The sequence below is a fragment of the Danio aesculapii genome, chromosome 17 (genome assembly GCF_903798145.1).
Source record: "Danio aesculapii chromosome 17, fDanAes4.1, whole genome shotgun sequence".
Lineage (NCBI taxonomy): Eukaryota > Metazoa > Chordata > Actinopteri > Cypriniformes > Danionidae > Danio > Danio aesculapii.
The window spans coordinates 19,878,726-19,895,676 of NC_079451.1; the positions used below are offsets into that span (position 1 = coordinate 19,878,726).

The 16,951-nt window shown below is 36.3% G+C and overlaps 2 protein-coding genes across 2 annotated transcripts; one reads left to right on the forward strand and one right to left on the reverse strand.

The window, feature by feature from the left end:
* The first annotated feature begins 5,947 nt into the window (after positions 1-5,947).
* On the forward strand, positions 5,948-10,644 carry LOC130244588 (cell growth regulator with EF hand domain protein 1-like). The gene is made up of 6 exons (XM_056477082.1): positions 5,948-6,186; positions 6,447-6,555; positions 7,529-7,588; positions 7,927-8,000; positions 9,978-10,102; positions 10,185-10,644. Exons 1-6 carry the CDS (start codon positions 6,153-6,155, stop codon positions 10,587-10,589), a joined length of 807 nt encoding a protein of 268 aa, XP_056333057.1. The 5' UTR covers positions 5,948-6,152; the 3' UTR covers positions 10,590-10,644.
* A 913-nt stretch (positions 10,645-11,557) lies between these two features.
* On the reverse strand, positions 11,558-16,226 carry LOC130244437 (cathepsin B-like). The gene is made up of 10 exons (XM_056476864.1): positions 16,116-16,226; positions 14,820-14,943; positions 14,636-14,721; positions 14,370-14,484; positions 14,166-14,281; positions 12,936-13,021; positions 12,714-12,860; positions 12,337-12,453; positions 12,123-12,251; positions 11,558-11,982 (listed from the first exon to the last, which is right to left on the reverse strand). Exons 2-10 carry the CDS (start codon positions 14,940-14,942, stop codon positions 11,909-11,911), a joined length of 993 nt encoding a protein of 330 aa, XP_056332839.1. The 5' UTR covers position 14,943; positions 16,116-16,226; the 3' UTR covers positions 11,558-11,908.
* Positions 16,227-16,951: the final 725 nt, after the last annotated feature.

The window sequence follows — 16,951 nt, forward strand, 5'->3', positions numbered from 1 at the left end:
TATGAATAAAAAGCATTCTATGACAATACTCGTCACCAAGAAGACACCGGCGCCCAAAACACGGCAGCCCATCTCAGCCTAAACAGGCTAAATTAGATTTTTGTACAGGATCGGGAGTGAAGGTATCTTCTGAATGTAAGAGAAGTGTTGCCTGCTTATAGGGCCGTTCACATACTACGTCTTTTGCAGGCACCAGTTTGTTATTTCCCATGGAGGCGCACGGCTTGCGCACACATATTCGGTGCGTATATTGCACACACTCAGATTTTTCAGACTTACCAGTTAAAAACTGCGAGTCTCGCGACAAGCACTGACCAATCAGCTTCATGCTTGTATAGAATATACACATTTCGGTAGACTAATTATCTCAGACAAACAAAGAACACCCAAACACTGCAGTGCTTTTGCATACTAAGGATGTCGATGGTTACTGGTATCCAGTTTTCTTCATGGTTTCTTTTGTGTTAAAAAAAAAATAATTGGAACAAGTAATTGATGAGAGAATTTTAAGTTTTTGGCGAACTCTTTAAATCGTTTGAATATATCAAGCTGCTGTGATCAACCCATTGTACTGTTTTCCCGTGAATATTAAATTATGAAAAGAGCTGCAGTTTATTTTGTATTTTTATAGGTATATTTTATATGTTTTAAAAGTAGCTTTAAAGTTAAGTAATTTGTAATCCGATTACTTTTTACATGAAGTAATTAGTACTGTAATCAAATTACAATTTTCTAGTAGTAATCAGTCATTTGTAATCTATTACTTTTTAAAGTAACTTACCCACACTGATCCTTAATGAAACTGAATGAACTGAATTCAGCGATAATCATTGATAGGTTACAGAGAATATTACTTTTTGACAATATTAATTAAATGACAATTATGACCAAATTAGACTAAATAATGACAATAACAAGAAAAGGAATGTAAACTACTTCTAATTTGACATGACAATGAAATACAAAATCGGAGAACCTACACATAATATTAATATGTGACATGTAGATTTGGGTTGAATAGATTCAATACATTTTATGATATAGCAATTAAATTCATTAGTCTACAAATGAATGCATTTGCATTATTAATATTGATTTGATTTACAGTGGTCTAGTACCAAAAAATAACAAATTACCAATAATAGTTGTAATTGTAATTTACTAAGTAGTTTTAAAAATGTGTACTTTTACTTCCCCTTTATACATTTTTAGTCCTCTATCGGTACTTTTACTACACTATTTTTCTTCTGCCTGCAGTCACTACTTTATTTCTTTCTTGTATGGTGATTGGCTAAAGTAGAAAAATATGTCCTTCGATTCCTGTCCAAGCAAATCACACAAAGAAAGTAAATCACATCAAACTGAAAAACCTAAAGACATGGGCGCTTTCTAAATGCAGCAAATCATTTGGAAGCATTAAAAATGTCCAAGAAGATGTCCAAATCTTTACACGCAATGACCCATAGACTATTTATAGACTACATGACGATGAGAAATGAAGGATTTTTACTGTATGAAGACTGAAATCCCCAAACAGCCTTAAACAATCAATAAAAGGTACGAAAGAAGAATGGAAGGAAGGGCCAAACTAATGAAGGAAGGAAGGACCAATTGAATGAAGAAAGGATTCAAGAAAGGATTGAACAAACGAAGGAAGGAAGAAAGGAATGAATGAAGGAAGGAACAAAAGAATGACCGAACAAATGAATGAGTGAATGAATGGAGGAACAAAAGAAGGGAGGAACAAATAAAGCAAAACGAACAACTGAAGGAAGGAAGGAAGGAAGGAAGAAACGAATATAGGAAGATCACTAAATGCACTACAGAATGTTACGTTTACACATCCCTGCACAAACTGCATGTAAAGGCATAAACTTTTCACTCTGTAATACTCACTACTCTTGAGTACTTTAAAAAGGGCTACATTTTTACTCATATTTTGAGTAATATTTGCAACAGATATTTCTACTCTACACTTGTACTACATTTTGGGCAAGTAATGGTACTTTTACCCGAGTACTCTTTTCACCACTGTTGATATATATTAAGTTAGAAGTTATGACTTTAAATTGGGTCTGTTGACCACATCCTTGACGTACGAGCGGGCAGAGCTATCTTTTTGGCCGAGACTTCTGGTCTCATTCACTTTCATTCATTTTTAGATGTTAAAAACAGCTCGTTCTGCTGCTTGATGTTGCAAACTGATATTTTCTTGTTATGATATTCTGCTTGTCTAGTCATGAACACACTTGTTTGTAGAGCAAGTAGATTGACCGTTTTCTGCAGTTTATTATTCCTAGTCATTTCTCCATATGCAACTGAAAGTGAGGTTCTAAAACAATCCCAGAAACGAGAACACTTTCCGCATTGCAGAATAAGGTAAATAGTTCAGGGGTTTTCAGCCTTTTAGATGCTATGGACCCTCCAAATATTTTTGTGGCTTTTCTTCAAACATTTACACATCTTTCGCAGTCCCTGGATCCTACGTTGAAAACTACTATAGACCAAGACATATTGTATTCTGTGATGGATAGATTTGGCCATATTTTGACAGATTTCAAAATCCAAAGCTTTTTTTTTTTCTTTCTGTCTTGGGGGTTTGTAGCGTAAACCATGGCCACCATCTTAATAAAGTCTAACTACACTGATTACAACTACACTGGGCCCATTACATTCTTGAATTAATTAAACTACTGCTCATTATCATTGTCCATTACAAATTCTTTAATTTGGTTTCAGCTTTGTCCTCCAAATGGGACCACACAATCAAGAGAGGAAAGCAGCAGCTCATGTTTGGCAGAGCTTATTGAAGCCAGCAGCCTGACCAACAGAGCCTGGCTTTAATCAGACACCGAGCCAAACCTGAGCTTCAAAGCTGGCACGAGCCAATACTCTTTCATTTGACTTCACAAATAGAAGTCAAGCAAGAACAGCTCTAAATTACGTCGCTCCTGACTGAATAACTTAAGCAGCCCGGACATTCACCCGATTCAGCGACTGTACATAGTCAAAATAGCAAACTTTTCCAGGCTCTAATAATTTTAACTGGAATTTGAACACCTGTTTTTCAAGTACAACATATGATATTCAAGTTGACACAATAATGGGTTGAGAAAACAACTGCTGTCATTAGTATTCGCAGCTAGGGTTAAAATGTCGACTATAGACCTCCCACAGCATGCCAGAAACATTGTTGACAAGGCAGGTCACTTATAGCTTGCTTGGCCAGGCATTTTCCTGTGCCATCACGTGAATTCCTCAAGAACAAACAAACAGGTGGAAGAGTAAACAGGTGCATTTGCAAATGTTTCATTTAGGGGTTTCATTTTCAATGGTCAATTCAAAAATGAAACTTTTGCTTTCATTTATGCTTCATCATGTCATTGTAAATAACTCCTACCAAAAAAGACATTTTCAAGAATGTTTCTAGTGTGTGTCTGTAAATGAAGACATATAATGAAGTCTATAAAGGTTGTTGCTATAGTTTAAACACATTATAGCTTTCCCGATCCATCTGATCAGAGGAAATCCATAATCTAAATCAGGGGTGCCACTGGCCCATCTGCGCTCTATTGGGATGAAGAAAAAAATGAATGGGGGGGGGGGGGGGGGGGGGGGCTTGGTTAGATTGGATTATAGTTGGGCCCCATAGGCTAATAGTAACTTCTAGGGCCCAAAAGTGAGTGGGCCCTTAGAATCGTCCTAACTTCAGTCAATTTTTGTTAAAAGACAAATGGGTGAATAGACAGAAAGCAAATGGACAGATAAGAAACGAAGGCCTCAGTAGAATGGATTCATTTTGAAAGGATGTGTTCACACTTTCGGACAATATAACTCATTCATTCATTTTCCTTCGGCTTATTCCCTGATTTATCAAGGGTCGCCACAACGGAATGAACCGCCAGAACTGGAATGAACTATTGCATGTTTTTACACAGCAAATACCCTTCCAGCCCCAACCCAGCACTGGGAAACACCCATACACTCTCACATTCACTACCTTTTTAGTTCATCCAATTCGCCTATAGCACATGTATTTGTGGGGGAAACCGGAAGACCCTCACAAACAGGGGAGAACATGCAAACTCCACATAGAAAGGCCAACTGGCCCAGCCGGGACTCGAACCAGTGACCTTCTTGCTGTGAGGCAACACTGGGCCACTGTGCCACCCTTAGAAAACATAACTACATTTCTAAAATCCAAAGATGAAAAAGTTATATAAGCAGTCATCCATTTACCATCAATTCATATGTACTGTGGTTTAAAACCATAAAGATCTGTCGAACAGAAAAATCTGGGAAAAATCTGTGCTATGTTGTAGCATTTCAAACGAAAGTACTGCCATCATGTGGCACAAAAGAGTAGCTAGAGCATAGACCTCATATATTGAGGTTTTTATTTCACTGTCATTTTATTGGTATTTTTTATCATATTAATTATATAGATTTTTATTATCATTAATGTCAAGGTAACAATAACATCATATACAAATTTGTTACGTAGATTGTACTTGAGTTTACAGAAAGGTAAAGCATCAAATAAGCACATACAAGAGAAAAAAAATAAGCTAAAAAACAAACAACAAATAATATAACATTATGCGTTAAGCAAATTAAAAAGAGAAAATGAGTTAACAGTTCTTATAGCTTTAAGATTTTTCGAGGAAACAATAGTTCTAATGTACTGCTGAAGTTCCTTTTCAAAAACAATAAAACAAGGTATAAGTTGAGAGAATTTACAGCAGTGTATATGGAATTTTGCAAGAATTAAAAGGAGGTTAATTATTAAATATTCCTTACTTTTATCATCAGGGGTATTGAAAAAACCCATCAGGATATCCTTAAAAGATAACAAAAATCCCGGTAGTATTTTGCGATGAATAACCAAAGAAAGTCAATCCAGAAGCATTGTGTATGAGGGCAATCCCAAAAAATATGATCAGCAGCTTCACTTACAGAAAAAGCAGCATGTATCTATTTCTGACTTACATTTTTTCAAAAATGTCTTGGCTGGGTAAAATCTGCGTAACAGTTTAAAGTAACTTTCTCTAATTTTGTTAGTTATTATATATTTTACAGACAAAGACCAACTTTTTTCCATTGAATCTGGTCATATATTTCCATTTTAAAAAATTCACATATGGGATTTTTACAATTTCCTTCTGAAAGAGACACCTGATTTGTAATTAATTAAGGAAGGTTGAGACAATGAAAACATATTTTTCCCACTGAAGTTTCCAAGGGGTGCAATGGCACAGACGAAACATTGGATACTCCACCATAGCCTCTAAAAAGCATTATAACACCTTTAGGAATTGCATCCATTACTATGTAAAATTCTTTAGAGTTACCGGGAAACCAAACTTGCATAAAAACTCTTTATAATTTAAGAGAAGACCTTCTGAATTAAATAACGGAGATACACTCAGAATATTTTTCTCAAACCAACTATTTAAAAATAAAGATTTGATTTTATACAAAAGGTCCTGATTGTTCCAGATAAAATACTGATGATGAGAAAAATTGTGTTTGTAAATCAGTGACCATGCAAGTGAATGCAGTGGTGGGTAGTTTCACTGAGATCATGCTTGCCATCTTGTGGCGAAATTGTGCAAAACTTGCCCAGTTTTAGTAAAGGAGTGTCCTGTGACAGTCAGGACTAAAATGCTTTTGCACTGCCAAGTTAGTGGAGGAGATGTACTGAATTACTCGTAAAGTCGCCGATTATAAATGTATAGCGTATTTATAAGGAATTAATAGGCCTATGTCACCAACAAAACTGTTTTAAAAATAATTTCATATGTATTAAAAGATATTTCCAGATGATGTCACTGTGATACTCTTTATTAAAGCTAAAAACTAACCTATACGTACCCCCTCGGGTTATTTACTACCAGTATTCCCTGAGGAACAGAACAGATAGCGTACAGTAAGAGGCGGTGCGTGCGGAGCAACGGCGTGCTGTAAACGCAGTGTCAGCGACTCTACGTGGCGATGATGGAAGTCAGTGGAAGGCGGAATATGGAGAGCTCGAGGAGGAGCTGATTTATTTTATCCGGGCCACGACACGTCCACGGAATCCACGTGTAGCCGGTCAGAGCTGCAGATTGAAGGGCTGCGCTGCTCTCATCCGCCGCGGTTGGGTATTCATCATGGATGGACCGCTGACCGCCGTCAATAGAGGAGGTACAGGAGCATTTCGCATAGCTTTGCTGATACATCCTTACTTGTAGCTATTAAATCATTACATTAACACGCCGCAATGTAAAATAAAAAGAACAGTTGCAAGCTTCATTGTCGCAATGTAAGGTGTACGGTCAGCTGACTCTTCATATCTGAAAGAATCATTTGCTGTATCTTTCTTGAGTGATCGATTCCTGCTGTATGTGCGTCTCACTGATTCACGAGTCGTTTTTTGACCGTCTGAACTGCCTGTGCTGATACAGGTGTCTTAATGCGATCCAGCGGAGCAGTTAACATGGTCTCGACACGGCTGGTGTTTGTTATCATCCTCCCAGCACTGAGTCTGTGTGCTCCACAAGTCCAGAGCCTCAGGTACAGTAGGCCGCATTCACACTGTGCTGCCGACGTTATACCGTTACTGTACTTACAGTGTGACTGTGTGTTATAAGTCTTTTACTGAACAATCAACATATTAAGAAATATATCTGATATATCCTACTACGTTTTTGAAAAGATGTGCTAATTAACTAGGTCAATTAATAGACCTACTTGGTTCAAGAAGCCCATAAACCAAACCTATTATTTTGCAATATTTATTTATTGCAATATTGTTTTTAATTATGTTGATAAATTCGTAACACTTTACAATAAAGTTGTATTAGTTATTGTAGTTAATGCATACTAACATGAACAATCAATGAACAATACATTTATTGCAATATTGGTTCATGTTAGTTAATGAAAATACAGTCGTACATTGTTAGTTCACGGTGCATTAACTAATGTTAACAAACGTGAATTTGGATTTTATTAGTTATTTAGTAAATGTTGAAGTATTATTAATAAATGCTGTACAAGTGTTTTTCATTATTAATGTTAGTACACATGTTAACTCTAATGAAACCTTACTGTAAAGTATGACTGATAAATATTATTTATATCATTAATAGTACTTTATATTGGGAAAATGTTGGACATTTTTTCTAGTTTTATTCTTAACAAATTTTGAAAATGTAGTTGAATAATTTTGATGAATAATTCAGCTGCCACACAACATATGACAGTAGACTATTGAATGTACTACACACTACATGATCATTCATAGAACGGGTACATATTTAACTTGTGCATATATTATCATTGTGAATTGTAGTTCTGTTAATTTACCAAAGTAATTTACGAACATATCTATTAAAATTTTGATTAGGATAGATCAAGTTTCAATATCTCGACATTAAAGTTGTGTCAAGCATGGCACTGTGTCTATATACTGTATGTGTGTGTCTGAGAGGGAAAAGAACTTTGCCCAGTTTTCTTCTGATAGTTGTTTTGTTCTGTTTTATAGTGATGGCATCCTTGCACCAGACCTTGCTAATCCTTTTGGGTCTACTGAAGACAACCGCAGGTAATGTTTTGGACATTTTCTTGAGAATTGCTTTACTGTCTTTAAACCACCTGGTTAAATAAAGAATTGCCCCAAGTTTCAAAGTCCAATGTCCTATCAGAGATAATGCTGAGATTTCCACAGCTGACACTGATATGCTCAACAAGCAATAGTAAAACCTTTTTGTTGAAACAGTTTTTGCTAAAACCTTTGGATTTTAGACGAAAGGTTATGCAGTTGTGCATGTTGAACGTAAATTTATATTATTAAATTCTAAAAGTATATTAAAGAAGGAATTTACAGTAGGAATTGAAGTAAACTACTGTAAAAGTGGATGTATCTTTGATTCTGTGTGACAGGCTTCTGCAAAGCTACATCAAGAGCAACCTGAAGGATGGACAGACCAGTCCAGAGCTCAACACAAGGGAACAAGGTTAATAATGTATTGTAAACTCGCTTTCTCAATTAACTGCCTTTATTTTCTGTCAGGATTTGTGTTTACATTTTGCATCTATATTAACTCAATTCGATTATGTGAATTAATACATAGTTCCAAATATATAAATATTGATATGAATTTACATCATCGCCACTAACTGAATCTGTGTTTGTTTTTTGTGTGTATATACAGTGTCAAGTCTGAAATTACTTATAGCCCAGAGGTATGAATAATTTCGGGCTTGACTGTATATAAATGAGCAATATCACGCGAGTAGTAATGCGATTTAGCTGTATATCGGCACTGGTGGGAGGCATGTGTTGGCACCAGGCTGCAGGCTGAGTGCCTTGGTGTCCCACCAGTGACGATATACAGCCATATCGCACTGCTACAAGTGTGATATTGTGTTTATACAACAGTTCGATGAAACACAGAGAGTATCAAAACCCTTTTGTAAGAGGAACTACTTTCTTCCGCCATTCATTCACATCTGCAGCTGACGTCAGAACAGCAGAAACCGTTGCAAAACATCACTTTAGAGCTAGTATTTGCATGATTCTCTAGCGTGATATCTAAAGGGATGATGAAGCGGATTTGCTCACATTTAACATTATAAGGCTAAACGACATGAAATGCTATCTCAGTCTACAGAGATTTCCCAGTATTTCTCTGTTGCAATCGGGAGATCACATTATTACTATGGTGTAAATACAGCACTACAACATACAAAGTCATTTACTTGTTAAAATTTTTTTGATCAGCTGTAGTTTGAAATTACGCAATTTTTCTCTTAGGGCTTATTATGCATTCTCTGTCGCCATCTTGTGGATGAACATCGTCAACAGTCTTTGCTCAAAGACAGTTTAATGGCCTCTGACGCTTTCTCTCAGAAATTATAAATATAAAAAAAAAATAGGCACTCTCTTTATAAATAAACTGCACAGTTGCAATCTAAACACCTACATTCTCGACTAAAAAGCCTCAAAAATACATTATGTTGCCCAACAGCAGTTATATTTGACAAACTGGAGAGTGTCCTCTGCTTGTCGCTGTATGTGGGCGGAGTAATATACAGGGGTGAAGAGGCTAGACCACTGCTGTTAGAAGCAGAATATTGCACGGCGGAACTGTTGTATAAATATATATTCACACACAAACACACACAGATTTTGTTTGTGGTGATGCTGTAAATTCATATCAAAAATACCATAAAAGGAATACAAATCCTTCACAAATTCAAGAGAAGGTGGCAATCTGTTAAGAGTGTTGCAGTAAAAAGGCAAATTTGATGGAATCTGCACATTGCCTTGTTTATTGTAGCACTGAATAATATCACACATTTGAATCAGTCACACATTTCTGTTGTGCTTATGAATTCAGAAGCCAGTTAGAATAGATTGAAAATGGAAGAGAGAGATAGCTGTGGACTTGAAAAGTCTGTTTCTCTGAATTTACTTAATTACTGCACTGTTATGCTACCTGTATGTATTTGAGAAAAACTTTAGGATATGTTTTATTGTATAAAGGTCTGACAGCATTTCTTCCAAAATTTCAAATTAAAAATAATGTTATTTAGAGCTTTTTTCTTCAGAAAATGACAATTGGTCAGAATAACGTTTTAATTAATGTTATTCTTCCAGATATGAAAATAAACATGATTGAAAACATGACACCTTTGTGTTATTTGGTGAAATAAAAAAAATAAATGCTCTAAATTACATTTTATTCAAATATTGGCAGACATGTTATCAGTGGGTTTTACTAACACACATGAATATAAATGATAAATTCAGAGAAATTTCGAGGGGTCTGGATGCAGACCTGGTGCAGTGCAATCTGAGCTGCATCCAATGCATTTTAATGGGCTCACCTAACCCCACCCCTAACCCTACCCACAGTGACGTCACTCGCTCCATTTGAGTGCATCTCAGTTAAACGGCATATTGTGTTTGTTCTCTTGTGGTTCTGTAGAGGTGTTCTTCCTTTTCTCCCTGTATGACTATGACAGAAGTGGGCAGATGGATGGTCTGGAACTGATGCAGCTTCTGACAGATTTCCTGACTTACCATGAAATGATGCCAAAGTCAACAGATTCTGTGAGTACTGCTTATTTTCTCTCCATTTATTTATTTATTTTAAAGTAAAATGCTTTTCAATTCATATGACGTTTAAATTTAGGTTGTGACCTTGGTGGATTATCTTCTACAAACTCAGGATCTGAACCAGGACGGACTACTGGCTCCATCAGAGCTGTTATCACCTCCACATCAATCCACAATGGAGCATCAAGAAAACAGCATTCCCCCTGATGATTCACCAGCTGATGAGGCTTTAAAGCAAGACGAAACCGGTAAGAAACCAGACGATGGAGATTCCGAAAATCATCAGAAAGATGCAGATGTTAACCAAGAGTCTGAACATAAGAATAAGACACAAAACACAGACGAAGAACAACACAAGCAAACACCAGAGAAAGCTGAAGAACAGCAGGACCAACAGCAGCCTCCAGAAGAGCAGAAGCTGCAGGATGATCACCATGAACTGGAGAACATGCCAGTCCATCTGGACCAACCTGAGATGTAATTTAAAATATGCATAAAGTGCCACTTCAGAGACTAAGAATCGTTTTAGCTGAACCTCAAAAAATTATTTATATATATATAAATAAATAGAGAGGAAATCAGGCATACATTTAAAACCACTCATGCTGCACATATGACTGATTTATAATTTATTCATGGATTTTGAAAGTTGTTTTGAAAGTCCTAAAGCATGAGTTAATATAAGGTATTCAAATTAATTGCAAATTTACTGAACTCTACAGACATTTCTCAATTGCAGATGATTTGTGCACTTCAGAAAGTAATCATTTGAATTAGTAACTGTTCAAGCTATGCAAATCTAGAACAGAGCTTAGTTTTACTGCAAGATCAATGCAAAAACAGTCTCAGCCAAGATCTAGTTACCACCCAACTACTTTTTTGGGAATTTAAGCAATTGCCTTTGAAATAAACCGCTTCATTAGAGATGGAGTTTAAGCTCCAGGACCACTGCAGTCTTATTGGTATGATTCTACGCAAGGACTTTGATGGATTGATGTAAATTGCTTTGTCAAAAGGTGAACTTAAATAGTCAGAGGCTTTCACTAAATTGTTTTCAAAAAGACAAATACTCAGTAAAATCTCAAAACCATAATGCCTTAGAAGCGTGAATTAACATGAACATACTCTGGCCATTTGCTTTAATCTTTGCATTTATATAGATTAAGGTATAATAATTCATCCACCATTTTAGTTGCTTTTTGCTCATGTTGTAAAATAGCTACATGTATTGCACATGGCATTGAAGAATGTCAGCAAGTGAAAGGCTTCATTGCAAGGAGGAGTCAGGAGAGAAGCTTCCTTAAGCCATGGTTTTCTAAATATTGAATAGAAATCTGAAAAGGCTAGAAAAATAAGCAGAGCAAAGCAATTCTTTAAGCAAAATTTCTAGAGAACTTTAATTTCTTATTTCTCTTCAGGTTAAAGGTTTCAAACAAGACAGACACATACTTTTATTTAATATTTATTACATTCTAAAGCATGTATTAAAACAAGTAAAAATCCCATTCAACAAAAATCAAACACTGAAACTTGTGCCATTGAGGCATCAATCGGTGCTAAAATCTTAGTTTAAAATGCCAATGGGCAGGTCCAATTAACTTTGTTCTGCATGAAAGGCCGTTACTAAAAATCTTGCCTGACCAAGGGTCCCCCCTCCCCCAATCCAAAAAGACTGTATATAAAAACTGAACAATCCTTAAAATGTACCATGGACCTAGAAGATGGCAGTCAGCTCAAGACATTTGATATACGAGTGTACATACAGGTTGATCAGGGGCTTCTTTTAGAACTTTTTTCCTTTTACAATGGGATTCCAGCCACGATTTCAGATTCAATTCCACAGTGGTCCTCACCTCGGAGGATCTTGAAATATCCTATAAAGGGAAAATTAAAAACTTAGTCTGGAAATATGTTGGCACAGGTGCATTAAAGTCCATGGAACTAAACTAATGTTGCTTTTCATAAAGTAAAAATAATAAAAAATAAAGCTTAGTTTTCAAACAATGTTACTCACCATTATCACCCCAGTCAGTGTTCCAGGAGTTAGCGGCTAGCCAGTAAGGGACACCATTTTCCTCTCCCCAGCCCAAAATCTTAATGGCATGACCACCTACAGGAGACCCACTTGTGTGCTGGTAAACACCTGCAAAAAAATAAAAAAATAAAATGAATAAACACCCATCCCATGTTGTATCAGAATTAAAGCATGTACTTGGATTGAAACAAACCAGATTTATAAAGGAGGAAATCCTCATAGACTGTAAAGGCTCCCTCCACTGGGCCGTTCTTAAAGAGCTCAGTCATGATGCCATTCTGATTAGATGGCACACTGTAGGACGTCTTTCCTGCAATTACAAGAACAAACAAAAACAGCTTGATCCATGAGCTCATATCAGCACCATTCAAACGGTTCCCAATTCAAAGTTCAGGATCAGGGAGAGGGGAAAAAATAAAATTAACAAAAAGCCATGTCTTTGTATGATCCATCTGAAAGTTGAAGTAATTTGGTAAACATCGGGAAGATGGCAGGAGGGGTAGAAACCTCCAAACCCTTAAAATGGCTGTTATAAGTGCACTAAACTGTTAAGTTCCTGCTAACTCTTACCAAAGTGTTTGTCCTGCTTGTAAGAGGGGCTGTAGCCTGGTTCACATTTCATGTCGCAGTTTGGCGTGTCTCCTCCCTCTCCTGAACACGGAGGGCGACTGCCATTCACATGGTGCTCACAGGGTTCAATGGTGTATGGACGACAGCCTAAAAACAAGCCTCATTTAGGTCTTGAACTTAAACCGTGGATTAACAAAAAAATAAAATAAAAACGAAACAAACCAATGTGGGAGTTATAGAGTCCACCAGTGACCAGACCCTCTGTGGTCCAGAAATCCCAAGCAGCAGACGGGTATCCACCATTACATCTAAGAACATAAGTAAATAAACGGTCTTGGCAATAAAGACAAATAGTACAAATTGAACTGTCGGTCTTTGTACATAGATGTACGGAGTAAAGCAGTAATTAAGAAATCTACACTTTGGTCATTTAAAAATCAATACTTGACATCCAATTTAATGATCCATGCCAAGCTAAGTTAAAAGCTCTCCCAATCAGCTGATCTCCAGGTCTGGTTGATTCACATGGTTAAGTTTGTCAAAGTTGTAACCCTAACCCAAAGTGCTTAAGGCTTATACTATTGACTACTACATATACACTTCCTCCCCACTATAACCATCTGCAAATAAAGTACATGCAGGGTTTGAAATGGCTTTAAGGTGGTTCGTAAAAAGTTACTTACACACATTGCACAATAAGATGAAGTAAATGCACTGATCACATCTGAATATGCATACCATCCATCATAAATACTCAATTAGCATATCCCAAACAGTAGTTCTAAATTGGAAAATAAATAAATAAAATGGCCAACGGTTTCAACAAGAGGCACAGCCATCCATACTTTGACCGCTAATATTGCTCACAATACATTGTGTTAGATGTGAACTTAATTAGCTACAACTACAGGGTTTACGCAGGTTCACATCAAAATTTAAAAGACAAAAGATTTAATGATCATTATAATTGAAATTTTTGACTTGGAGGGCTAAATATAAAATGATTTCTTCTAGTGGCCCAGTTACTTCTGTAAATAGTTTTTGTATTAAAATGGAAGATCATGTAAAGAGATGCGTTGCTTCAGTTTTCCTTCCCTGACTAACAGCTGTTGTGAATTGAATCTTTGCAGTTTTTGATTCGGTTTAAAACTAATACCTACAACACTATTTCAGTGAATTAAAGACTAAGGCCTAAAATTATTTTTTAAGTTTAATACTTCAAGTCCCCATGGACTACCGGAACTAAAAGCCATAAAAAAAAATAAATAAATAAATAAAAAAATAAAAAAATAAAAAAAAGTGTTAACTTGTATAAGATGTTTGGACATTAACTTCTGAATGCATAATTATCGAAAGACCTTCTGCATGTGTGAAAGACAGATTAACCCACTGCTAAGTTAGGCAATTAAGAAATGTCGAGATGATTGTCAGGGCTGAATCCATGTAACCTACCCCATTCCACAACTGTCACAGCAGGTAAGCAGGTCCTGAGAGGAGATCTCCACGCTCACTTTAGCATTACTGTGGATACATACTCTATCAGAGATGGCTTCAGCAGCTCCAAACGCCTGCGAGGAGGGGAAGAAAAAAAAAAAAAAAGGTACATAAGACAAAGTTTATATAAATTTCTTTAGTGTCCACTGAAGTGAAACTCACCCAACATGAACCGCAAGAACCCTGGTCTCGGATCTCTTTGAGAGTGGGACAATTGGGCCACTGGTCTCTAGCATCAAAGTTTTTGGGGAGCTTGAGGCCCTCTGTATACTGTACCCTAGTTGAAGACAAGAGCAATATTTGTCAGAGACAGAACTGAAACCAACAAGAAAAAATGCAGATGATGCACCACATGATTTATCATATGCATAGTGACTGCAAAAAACAAGTTGCACTTCCTCACTCATTTCTCATGAACTTGAACTCACATGACGGGGAGTTTAGGACCCTTCAGAAAAGTCCCACACAACTTCTTTACATAGCTGTAATCCACATCATGGAAGTTATGTCCAGCCTACAGGGGAGAAATGCAAACACAAATGCAGAAGTTAGTTCCAACTTCCAGCACTTGCCAAAAACAAATTAGAGTATTACAATACAACAGAATCTTACAGTCCAAGTAGTGTTGGCTTTGTTGATGAAGTTGACCATCTCATGGGACAGGGGAGCGAGGCGAGGTCGGGCCCAGCTAACTGAAAGGGCTGAGATCACACACAGGAACGCCAGCCGCCACATTCTGAAAAGAGAAAATCCAATTAGCAAATAAATGAAAATAATCGTAAAAATAGGTGTATTATGGGTGGTTCTTTGAAAGCAGTGAATAAAAGCGGAAATTCTCCTCTTTGGCTTCATAACATTTGAACTCCGATTTGCTAACATCAGGAGGGGAGGGAAACAAACAAACAAAAAAAAAAAAAAAGCTGGTTAAGCATCTATGTTCTCAGCCAGCAACAGTCAAGTGGCGTCAAGGACACTTAAGGTGAAGTAGACCGATGACTGCCTACAGTAGGGTCATCTTGATGCTTCAGTCATGCAGAAGTGAAACCTAGACATCACAAGACAGCCAAAAACTCCTAATGGTTTTGCAACAGAAAAACCACCATTTGCTTCCACAGAAGCCCACCATTCTGCAAAAGAGTTGTCTTATTACCAAGTTTACTGCCATCACAACAAAGGCCACGCAACAGAATATGCAATGAGGCTCTTGGTGAATAACAGTCACCAAGTTTAATACAAAATGATGGTTTGCACTTCCTCTAAAAAAGGTCTGTAGTGACATCATTTATAAGGTGCGTGAGTCAGCGTAATTTACAGGAACAACCGCTAAAAGAAGCCCCGCAGCAATCTGAATAACTAACGTATTTAAACCCGCTTACACAAATTAAAAATGTTAACTTAAAGGCGATAATGTAAACGATTATGCAATACGTACACGATCTATTGCTTGCTGCATTGAATGGCTTCCATTACGCAAAGTCGCATATAACGTTAGTCTGCGGTTTGTGTTAGAAACCCAATAGTAAATCTGGAAGAAAACTAGCAGTGTAATATCAACTTGAAGCATTCAAGAGTTGTCTTAGAGAAGCTCTTGTTTCAAGTTCACTTTCGTTTTTAACGCCTGGCCTTGTTTACTTCGTCAAACCGACACTCAAGCTCAATTTTAAACCAAGAGACCCTAATAAAGCATATAACGTTAGACGGGCCAGTAAAAGCCTTTGTACAAATAAAGATGCCGCACTGTTGTTGCTGTTTATCATTTCTTTGTTTATTTATTTATTTTTTTTTAATATGATTTCTTAAACAAGGACAAACTGTTTTATCACTACGACCTTATAGATAATTACTTTCGTAAACGTAATCACGATCCTCGTGATTAAAAAGAAAACTTATGGAATACAAGAAACTTACCTGTCTTGTGTCTGGCAGTCGTGCAGTTTTAAATGTGGTCTCACTCCCCAAAACTTGTACTGGGCGGAAATAAACAACCTCCGAAAAACCACGCTGATGGCTTTTATAAAGCAAAGGCTGATCACGTGATAAGTCATGTGCGTTTGGGTCTGATGACTCTCACGTGATCAAATCTTTTCATCGTCTGAGTAATCACTGTACTGTTTGTTAATTAGATTTCTTTGTAACTCTACTGAATAAATGTGATCAAAACGTCATATAATGTGACTTTTTAAAGGTTTATTGCATGGTTTCAACAATTTTGCCACAATTATTGCTTTATATGAAAAAAAATGACATTATGGCTATACATTTCACATAAATAGAATTATGATGTTCGACAGGTAGTATTATTTTATACTATTTGTTATTGACCACAATGATCTTCTGATTTTAAATTTATTTTTACAGATGCTAAACTTTTATTTTTGCATTTATAAAGAATATTATCCCCAGTGCAGTAGTTTCATATGCCAAGCCTTTTAGATATTTAATCATTCTCAGCATATGAATCATTAATATTAGTAATTAATTACATTTCAACAAAACATATTCTTGAAATCTACAATATCATCACTCACAGAAATCAAACTCTTAATATCAAACTGGTAAATATACTAGTTTTTGATATCTGCAATGCTAAATATCCCAATAAGCTGCAATTAAAATATAATTGCATAAGTAATATTTTTTTACTAGTTAATATTGCAGTTTAAAATGCAATAAGAAATGCAATTCGCAATAGTAAAATATTGATTTGATTTTAATAATTATACATCATCTATTATATTAACAAT

What these genes read in the sequence shown, in the direction of transcription:
- LOC130244588 (XM_056477082.1), top strand. Translation starts at nt 6,153, where the DNA reads ATGGATGGACCGCTGACCGCCGTCAATAGAGGAG. An exon ending in CCACAAGTCCAGAGCCTCAG is followed by an intron (nt 6,556 to 7,528) that starts GTACAGTAGGCC and finishes TCTGTTTTATAG; the next exon opens with TGATGGCATCCTTGCACCAG. An exon ending in GCTCAACACAAGGGAACAAG is followed by an intron (nt 8,001 to 9,977) that starts GTTAATAATGTA and finishes GTGGTTCTGTAG; the next exon opens with AGGTGTTCTTCCTTTTCTCC.
- LOC130244437 (XM_056476864.1), bottom strand. Translation starts at nt 14,942, where the DNA reads ATGTGGCGGCTGGCGTTCCTGTGTGTGATCTCAGCCCTTTCAGTTAGC. An exon ending in AAGCCAACACTACTTGGACT is followed by an intron (nt 14,722 to 14,819) that starts GTAAGATTCTGT and finishes TCTCCCCTGTAG; the next exon opens with GCTGGACATAACTTCCATGA. An exon ending in CAAGCAGGACAAACACTTTG is followed by an intron (nt 12,454 to 12,713) that starts GTAAGAGTTAGC and finishes TTGTAATTGCAG; the next exon opens with GAAAGACGTCCTACAGTGTG.